General features: G+C 45.5%; 1 protein-coding gene across 1 annotated transcript; it reads left to right on the top strand.

The window, feature by feature from the left end:
• The first annotated feature begins 5,829 nt into the window (after positions 1-5,829).
• LOC142574456 (uncharacterized) lies at positions 5,830-10,056 on the top strand. The gene is made up of 4 exons (XM_075683527.1): positions 5,830-6,105; positions 7,500-7,643; positions 8,251-9,348; positions 9,911-10,056. Exons 1-4 carry the CDS (start codon positions 5,889-5,891, stop codon positions 10,054-10,056), a joined length of 1,605 nt encoding a protein of 534 aa, XP_075539642.1. The 5' UTR covers positions 5,830-5,888.
• The last annotated feature ends 235 nt before the right edge of the window (positions 10,057-10,291 follow it).

A 10,291-nucleotide genomic window follows, 5' to 3' on the forward strand; every position in this document is an offset into this window, starting at 1 on the left:
TGCTTCTGAAGTCGTGCGGTAAGATACATTCATTCATCCTACTCATATGACGTCAGCATATCATCCTCAAAAGAGAAATCTGAGTTAGAGTCGCTCTCGCACCACCGTAAGATAGCCAGCGTTAGTCTTTTTCATAAGTGTTTCTACAATTCACTTAATCCTGTGCCATACATCATTCCACCCGCAAGAATATCACAACGCGCTCGTCATCCGCTCCAAGTTTTAAAACCACGCTAACATACAACTACCTTCTCTGCTTCTTTATTTTTTCTCGAACTGCAACTGATTGGAATGCCCTTTCCCACCTTGTCGTATATACAGATAATCACCATGTGTTCATTGCTGAGGTTCCTTGAATTTTGTCAAATTAATTACCTTTTCTTAGAACGACAGAAAGCTGAGCTAGTTGGTAAGGATTCATTATGCAAAATAGAAGTGAGGCGTGCAGACAGGACACAAGAGTCGAGAAGTGGACAACACGAACACCGGCTATCAACTGAAGGGGGCGCTGAGGCGAAAAAAGAAAGAAGGCACAAAACTCATCTGCGCATGCTCAGGAATGGTAACACCACGTGTCAATCGGGTACACGTGCCGGCCTACGTGAGAGATAACTGTTAAGGTACTTAATCTCTTCCTTATGTAAAGTAATCGAAGGCTGACTCACGCACGCACTTCCACCATTATAGATATGCCATGCCTCTACCATAAGACGCGTATCTTCATTCTTATGCCTGTACAATATCGCGCATTCATCTAACTCTGGCGTGCAGTTACAATCTCGGCAATGAAGCGCAAGATTAGAAGGCGATCCACCGGTTAACGACCTTTTATGTTCCATTAGCCTCTGATTGATACACCGTCCCGTTTGCCCTACGTAGAACTGGCCACAGCTAAGGGGAATTTTATAAACCACACCCATACGACAGTCAGTAAAACAGTTGTTCTTATTGTGCTTCACTGGACAAATATCTGCTCGTTTTTTGCCTTTTACCCGCTCCTTTTTATTCTGTACGGCAGCGCATATCTTACCTAGCTTATTGGGAGCAGTGAAAGCAACATTAACATCATATCTACTAGCAACTTTTTTAAGCCTGTGCGACACTGAATGAATATACGGAATAGCCACTACTCTTTTTTTGCTATTACTGCTTTCTGTAATCACGTCCGTCCCTCTCGAAACCGACTTCTTTAGGCGCTCAACCACAGTGGCCACCGCTACACTAGGATACCCTGCTTCTAATAGGCGCCGGACCTGCGCATTAAAACTGGCGCTCATTTTGTGCATGGAGGATCTGGTGAGGGAAGACTTAAGGCACGACATGGCAATTCCGTTTTTTACTAATTTAGAATGCTTGGATTGAAAGTTTAGCAACGGCTTCGAAGATCTTGGGGAGTACTGCCAACAAACATGATTTTGTTCGAAGATCAAGGAAATGTCAAGAAACTGAATTAGGCGTCGCTGAGGAAATTCCTTTGTAAACTTTAATCCTCCCCCATAAAGTTTCAATTGCTCACTTACAGAGGTAGCAGCGGAATCGAATTCTCCATTATTACAGAAAATCAGGTAATCATCAACGTAACGAAATATCTTGATAACACTATCACCTAAGGCTTTCTCTAAGCAGTTGTCAACCTTACTCAGGTAAATATTGTTAAGAATAGGGGCAACCTTTGAGCCAATACAAATTCATGATTTCTGCAGAAAAACGCCATCTCTCCACCCAATCAGCGTCGACTTCAAGTACATTGAAAGAATTTCTAGAAAAGCTCCCGTGGAAACACCGCATCTGTCAATAAAAGCCGACTCTTGCACTTGTTCTTTAATGCACTCATTTACGGAATTTAGCAACCCGTCATGCGGCAAGGAATAATACAGGTCTTCGATATCTTTTCTAGTGCAAATTTATAATCTAACGTGTGTTTTCGATTGTATGCAATGTATCTACCTTTTTTAAAATGGTCCACTAGTTACTGAAGTGAATTGTCCATTGCCGCTGTTTCTTCTCTTCGGCCAGAATAACTGGTTCTTTTTTTTTCTTCTAATTGACAATTCGTCACGAGTATGTATTTGTTTATACAGGGTATCTACCACTTTTCAAATGTTTCGTTTGTTATCACGTTGAATTGTTGTTGCAAGATGTACCTCGCCCCTTATGTAATACCCCTGATAAAGGGGCCTGTAAGGAAATAAACTGACCTGACCTGACCTGACCAGTGTTTTCAGAGCGAGTGGACGCGGTCATCGAGTGAGATGCGTTCATATTTGCGTGTGCGCGCGTGACACCACGCTCGTTAATTTAGTTAGTAAACGCGTATGGTGTACAGGTTTATACGGCCTTTAGAAATACAATCCTTACTTCTTATAGCTGCCTACTAATTTGCTATCGCAATCGATGCTTCCCTTTTTGGGGGAAACTGTGTCTTTTCTGTTTCACGCGATAAATTGCCTGGTAACTCATGCACAAAAAAGATAATGAGATGCTGCTGCCACACTTTTACACAAGATGCTGATTTTCCTGTGTAAGACGTCGACTGTGTCACCACGTCATTACAAGTTCACCCAAGGGCCTACACTAATACGGTAATTTCGGTTACTCTTTTGGCTATTATTGGATACTCTTCCCCCAAGCCGGCCTGCAAGCGCATATTTTCATGGTTGGAGGGTCACATACACAATTTAAGGCAGCTGCTTCTATAGAACAGCTGTTGAAGCAGGAAACCCTGATACGGAGCATAACGCGCCCTCGCCCCCGGATGGAAACAGCGAAATGTGTTGCCTGTGCTGCGATCCATGCCCGACTTATTGCAAACGCCGGGCTGTATATTCCGTTATTATTGATAGGTGCTGGGCGAATAGGTGGGTGTGATCATATGTTGTCTGTGGAACTTGACCGGAGCTATCTAGCAGGCGAGTTGGAGACCAGAAAGGAGCCTAGTTTCTCGAGGTAAGTACTTTGTTCCCAATACGCTGTTCACTTTCATTTAAGGTTAAACCTGCGCTGCTTCTGATCCGCCGCCAGCCTTTGATGAAGGAAAGGGGTTGTCTCCGAAATGCTAGGTCAAATAAATGCACTCTTGGTTGGACACATATGGCTGGAGAATTTACATCAGTTCGCGTGAAATCGACCCATGTAGATGGACAATTCAGCTTCCATTGTTTTGCCTTCGAGTCTTGGTCGCACCCTATATCGTTATTACCTTCAAGCACTTGAACTATTTCAAGAAATTAGTCTTTATGCAAGTAAGCGCTTTCGTAACAAACGCTAGCAAATATGAATGCATTGAGGTAGGGGAGCTAACCGGGCGCAACCACATCTCTAAATATCTGACGTTGTCCATTGAGGTCACTGCCTGTTTGAGTTCCCGTTAGGGATGAGGTCTGCGATTGACCGACAATGGCCACCCGTAACTGAGACAAATATTTTAGAAGAGTGACCTTTCAGTATTACTTTAAGTTTAGCCTTTGGTGGCATTTTCGTCCGCCTTTAATGCAAGGTTATTCCCTCAGAAAAAACAAACAGCTGGAGCATATCAGCCCGTTAGTGCGCAAGTGCAATACTACGTGTATCTACAAGAATGTGCGACTTCACCTCGTAACCCTTGCTGAATTTGCTTATCTTGTGTCTGCCAGGGTACTTTCCGCGGGTAATGTAATCTCTGTCTTTCTTTCTCTGTTATGAAAACCTCGCTGCAAGACGGTATATATCACCGTATGTAGAACACATTGTGGCAGAACTCAATAAAAGGTGAAGAAAGGTTCGTCATCGCCCTCTTACCACCATTCCATTTCATTGAGCAGTGCATGATCAAAATTAATGGCATATATAATTTATTATAACATTACTATTACTGTAATATTACTATATTACTATAGTATGCATTAATTTTTTTACCCACGGGGGCATGGCTTCCTAAAGGGCCGCTCCTGCGAAAACCAGATAGCTCTATTTATTGATGACAATAGTTACCGTGTTGACCTCAACACCCCAGTAGACGCTTCTTTTAGATTTTGAGAAAGCTTTCGATAAAGTTCCACATAATCGGCTCATTCTCAAAGTCTCCCGTGTGAATATTAATACCTTTGTTTTCGATTGGTCGCGCAACTTTTTACCAACAGGCAGCAGTTTTCGTACGTTAACGGCCATTGCTCCTCGTCAACACCCGTTGTTTTCGGCGTTCCACAAGGAACAGTCCTCGGGCCCCTATATTTCTTAATCTATACGTTATATTGATTTCTTCAGGTATTTCAGGTACCAACATTTCTTCAGGTATTAAACATTTCGCTGACGATTGTGTTCTGACGATTGTTTTGTCCTATTCTTAGCCTTAATGGTAATTGCATAACCTGAATACGGACTTGCAAACCGTAAATATTTGCTTACAAAGATGGATAATGTCATTAAATGTTAAAATAACCTCGCATCACTGCTTCACCGCATCACCACATCGCCGTTTCGCTGAAGGCACTCCTACCGAGGGCACAATCTCGGGGTAAACGCGTCCGCAAGCGTTTATCCCTAGATTGTGGACGCGTTTATTTCAGACAAACAAAGCGGCCAGTGCTTCAATGACAGGGCTAGACAGCACCACAAGGATGTCAGAAAAGGATACGGTAGTCACTTGGCTGAGCACTGCAAAAAGTGCGCATGCACACCCATGTTTGATGGCACAACTTTCATGAGGAAAGGAAACACAAAAACAGAAAGAGAAATAGTTGAGGCATATTTTATAAGGAAAGCAGGCGACAAGTGCGTCAGCTGTATATCTTTGAATTTGCAAGATAAAGAAGTGACGTTTCTGTGGAGATATCTAGAGACTTGCACTGTTTGACCATACAATCGTATGTATGATATGACTCATTTCAATCTTTGCGTGTATGATAATGAGTGCGTGATGTACGTTGATGCACAGAGCATAAATAGATGACCGTTCGTAATAAACGCCAGTTGGAAGTAGCTCCAGTCCTGTCGTATGTGTTCCTTCGACTTTGTCTTCATTTTTAGCGCTTTTTTATGAAAACCTGTCACTACTATACGTGACACCTATGAAACATTCGTACGACCTAAATTAGTATATGCGTCTGTAGTCCGGGACCCCGATCACAAATATTTTGATAAGAAACCCTGGAATATATTCAGAATCCTACAGCCAGCTTTATGTATTGAAATTATTGATTGCATTCCAGTGTCTCATTTTCTAAAGCCAAAGCTAATCTTCTTAATCTTCAAGTGCGCAGACAAATTTCGCGTCTGTGTCTCTCGAGCAAGTTTTACGACTCACCTCTTGCTTGCTCCGTAATTAGTCCTGCTCATCGATTGCGCTACGTGCAAGCCACACCAAAGACATCTATTCCCCACCTGCGTGCGCAGCTGCACAAGCAAACTCGTTATTCATCAGAACAGCAACCGACTAGAGCAACCTGCCCATAAATGCTGTGCACCACTTCAGACTTGATCACTTCAAGGTATACATCGAAGAAATCATCCGCTGTTTGGAAAAGCCCACTCCTTATGTAATACCGCAATACAGGGACATTTGATGTACAAGAAAGAAAGAAATAGAGAGAGAAAAAAAGAAATAAAGAAATAGAGGCGATCTGCATCAAAGATAGCAAAGTTCGCGCTTGTGTTGTTTAGAAAGATGGCGTATGGTAATATTTCATGAATTGCAAAAAAGAAACAAATACCGTCCTACATTTAACAATTTTCCGCTCCGATTCGTCTGAACCATCTCAGAGATATCGCGTTTTTGCTGTCCCCGTTTCATATTGATATCTCTGGTCATCATCGTCTGAGCACAATCACCCATTTCTCTTGCAGTCTATTCACCTGACAAGCGCACAGGGACGTGCCACCAAGTAACCTTGGTAGTATCCGAAGCGGTCGCTATGGATGCCAGGACCAGCAAGTCTCTACGCCTTCGCCTGCAAGACAGCCGCAGCAGCTGGTTCACGCTGGCAATGTGCATGATCATGCTTCACACTGCGACTATAGGAAACCGTTCACAGGGCGCCCTGTACGTCGGAATACGGGAACACTTCGGTGCCAGCCACAGCGAGGCCTCATTCCCGCCATCACTGCAGTCTTCACTCTGTCTACTCGGAGGTACGTTCTTATGCCCGCTGACAGCGGGTATCTTCGGTTTGTCTGCTCCTTCTGCACTATCTCGGGGAGTTTGGCACTTTCGTCCTATCTGCCCGCAATGACTCATTGGCTGTCGCGTTCTGCTGCTTAGCATGAGGTCGTGGATTTGATTCCTGACCGTTGCGGCCGCGTTCTTATGAAAACGGAAGACACAAAAAATATATTTAGTGCGTGAGTAATTTCCACTTATTTTGCTGACCTGTGATCCTTTCAATTCCAAACCGTCTCTCCAAACTGCACGAAGCTCAAGTAACATTAGCGTCTCAGTGCACATACTGTTAGGATACTGGGCCATTAGGCCATGATCGCACACATATTTCTCTCTTGTCAAATCAGACTAGCTCTTTGAGATGTTTGGTGAGTGCGTCACTTGGTAGTTTCCCAGTAGAACTCGGGCTTTAAGACGCCGCCTGTTAGACTGCCTGCATACGAGATGAGCCCACGCTCCCCAGGACATTCCTCATAGCAGCTAACGCTACGCAGAAACTGCGACGTTGTGCCACTTTCACGATTGGCTCACGTTGATCACGTTTTAACATTTATTCGCCGGAATACAAACGCCATCGTCGTTTTAACATAGACCACCTGACATAGACATAGGTACACGTATGATGGTATAACACTTAGTCGCAGATCATGTCACAATAACTGCATCTCTTGCTTGTGCCAGTTCACTACCTATGCAGAACCCAACAATTGGCACATCGTAAATATTTCTGCGCACAGATGTAGTAGGAATAGTGTAGCTGACCGTCATACGATCGTCGTCTCCATCGTCGAAACCTTACTGCTGTCGTTATGCACTCACTCTCACCTACGCTCACGTCACACACACAACTACTTGATTTACGCAAACACGTTGGTTTACCTGGTAATGCTTTGCAGAACGCTAAAGAATGCTGGATAGCCAGATATCTGCAAAGTGCTTCGCGTAACATTGATTGCCACAGTGCGAGTGATCTGCGCTTTTTTTTTTTGCGTAGCACGTCTGCGCTGTGAGTGCGGCGGCAACGGGGTGTAGCCGAAAAGCGCAGAAACGTGGCAGTCGCAAGTAGATGGCGCTTTCACACAAGAGCGCCAACGTGACGTATAGTATACTGACAAACTAAGTACCTTTGTCTCTCCTGCAAAATCTGTTCTAGAGAAATGGGAGGCGAGGAATAAAGAACACCCGTAGGGAGCTCAGCGAACGGGGTTCTCGCTCTCCTTCGAGCTCAGATTGGTCCTTCGACCAGCTTAACATTAAAGCTGTCGGATTCATAAATTGTCTTGTGTATCTCGATGTTTCTTTCGCGGCACTGAATGGTAGGTACCGGCAAATACCTGATTTAGGGAATCGGTCTTTGTTTCTCTAGGAATTTTCACCGGCTTCCTGTGTGAGGTGGTTTCTCTACGGCACATGACTCTGGGCTGCTCGTTGGTCTCGTCTCTGGCCCTCATGGTGTGCTACTTCGGCGTCACCGTGTCCTTCATTTCGTTCTTCTTCGGGGCAGTACATGGTGAGGCGCCTTTCAGTGAAATTTCTTTGCTGATCCTCGTATACAACCAGTTATTTATTTGCTGGATCTTGCCAGAGTGATTGCCTGTGGGGGTGGTCTGTTTGGGGCATCGTGTGACACCGACAGCTCCCATTAGCCTTGCTTGCGGAGCAGCGCAACACATTGTGTTCTAGGTCGCTTTTACAGCAAAACACCTATTAGATAGTGTGCACACAATCTGGAGAAACGATTGCAGTAACTTAGATTTGAGTGCATTAAAAACACGAATATTGCGAAACGTGATGCCATTTTCATACGCGGTACTGCGGATCAAGTGCCCAGAAGCACAAAAAAAAAGGATAGGTAGAAAGATCAGGTGAAGTGAAGGAACGATGACAACGAATAAACTTTTCACAGAAAAGATCCATAAAAAAGTATACTATTGAAAAAAGGATGCGCGTTTCTCCTGCTATTGCTCATCGTCTGGCCGAACACGTGCTTCTGTGACTATACACGAGTCAGTGAATGTTCTGTGCTGTTGTACATAGCTTGCTATTGAGAGATTGAGGTCAAGTGTCCACCGGCTACTCTTTCAAGCCTTTTAATCAAGCTTCATTCATATCTGCAGGGCTGGCAGTCAACGGCGTGTTCATAGTCACATCCGTGGTGGTGGGCGAGTACTTCGTTCGGTGGCGAGCCACAGCGTACGCCATGTCCTCTGCAGCCAAGAGCTCTCACTTTTTTACTCCATTTGTGGCCAACCACATCCGCATGTACTACGGCACGCCCGAGATATTTCTGCTGCTGGGTGCCCTGTCACTCAACGGATTCGTGGCTGCTCTCCTCGTGAGGATGCCGCCGTGGCAACTCAGGCGAAAAGACGTTGTGCCCACGAGCTCCAACGCTGGGGAGGCCAACGAAGACTCCTTAAGAAGCGTTCAAGGTGACAGGGCGGACGTCACACCGGCAGGAATAGACAACTCAGTGACAGTTGATGTTGCGAGTACTACCGAATCCTTACTGCGGGAGCGGGATATTCCGGAACATCAACAAGCGAGTGGGACTTGCCGCACTCTCGATGACCTTGAGAACTCTCAAGGACAGGGTCTACTGGTCGAAGACCCGCGTAACGTCTCCATCTCGTGTGTAATGGTGCAGCACATTGTTGAGGGACGCCCGGCGATCAGCACCTCAAAATCCCCAGCGCCATGGTGCAAAATCATCGCGTTCTTGAGGAATTTGGTCAGGTTTTTCGTTAAAATAAACTGGAAGGTGATTGCGACACCGCTGTTCCTCTTCGACACTTTGGCCTTTTCAATTCAGAACTACTCCCTGGCGAATTTTGTTCTTTTTTCCTTGGACGTGACGATGGACTGCGGCATAGACGCAAGCTTCGCGGGGTACCTTCTCCTCGCATTCAATGTTAGCGTCGTGCTGGGATGCCTGGTCATTGGCATGGTGGTAGATCGACGCCTGTTGTCTTTGAACGCCACGGTGATACTGGGTCTCTCTGGCAACGCGGCAGCCAGCGAAGGCCTCGTGTGGTCCCTGTCTGGCGGTCACCTTTTAGCGTGCGCCGTCGTTCAGGGCCTGAGCTGTGGCGTGATGGCTCCGATGACGTGTCCCGTTCTCATCCGGGACTTCGGCAGCGAGAGCCTTTCGCTCGTGATCGGCGGATGTCACACGGTGATGGGAGTCGCACTACTCGCCAGACCGCCACTCGTAGGTAAGAGCGAAGCAAATGTCAGTTTGTTTTGTTTACAGAGTTACGGTCAAGTTCAGTGTCCTTGTGCGCTACCCTCTCGGAGGCACCGCACTATTAATACGAATATCCGAGTGCTTGTTTCTGACGCTGACTACCAACGGCGCTGCCAGACATTTCTTTTTCTTTTTTTTTGGGGGGGGGGGGAGCGACATGCGCGGCGAGCCTCCCCTCTTCTCCCCTGGATGCACTTCTGGCTGACTGCATGAACTAATGATCAAGGTGCGCGTTCGGCAGTTTGAACGAGGAGTGCAACTAGCACGACATAAACTAAGAGAGTGACCTGCAACATTGTTCGACATTAGGCTAGTTGGCTTTGCATGGTTCTGAAGTACAAGATAGTGCTGCAAGATGAATAACGATAACAAGGGAGGCAACGCGGCGCTTCTGATGTGTTGTTTTCGCTTCTACTTACTATAGTTGATTCGTTATACAGGGTAGACAGGTTACTGGTCTTTTTTATTATTATGTTAGCTTTATTCAGTGCACTAACTTACCTCTGTTATATCTGTTTTTTATCGTGCAGGCTACTTTAAGGACATTCTTGGATCGTATGATGGCATTCAGCACATCTTCGCCTCGCTAAATGCTTTTCTAGCAATCATGTGGACGATTAGGCTTCTGCGGTCAAAGCGTACTAAGTGCACGCAACCATCGCCCTCCAGCCTCTGACGGGTACAGAACAAATTCAATTGGTCAACACAGCTAGTTGGGCGAGTTGTTTGAGCATTGCGAGCGTGTAAATGCGCTTCACAAACGTGGACAAGGAAAATAAAAAAGAAAAGGGGTGAGACATACGTAGTGCATGAAACACACGTCATCCCTTATTATTTTTTTCATGTCTGCTAAGCTCTCATTTAGTCGCTCGAAGGAAATTCACTTCGAATAATGTGAATGCTGCAAATAA

Source organism: Dermacentor variabilis, chromosome 3 (genome assembly GCF_050947875.1).
Source record: "Dermacentor variabilis isolate Ectoservices chromosome 3, ASM5094787v1, whole genome shotgun sequence".
NCBI lineage: Eukaryota > Metazoa > Arthropoda > Arachnida > Ixodida > Ixodidae > Dermacentor > Dermacentor variabilis.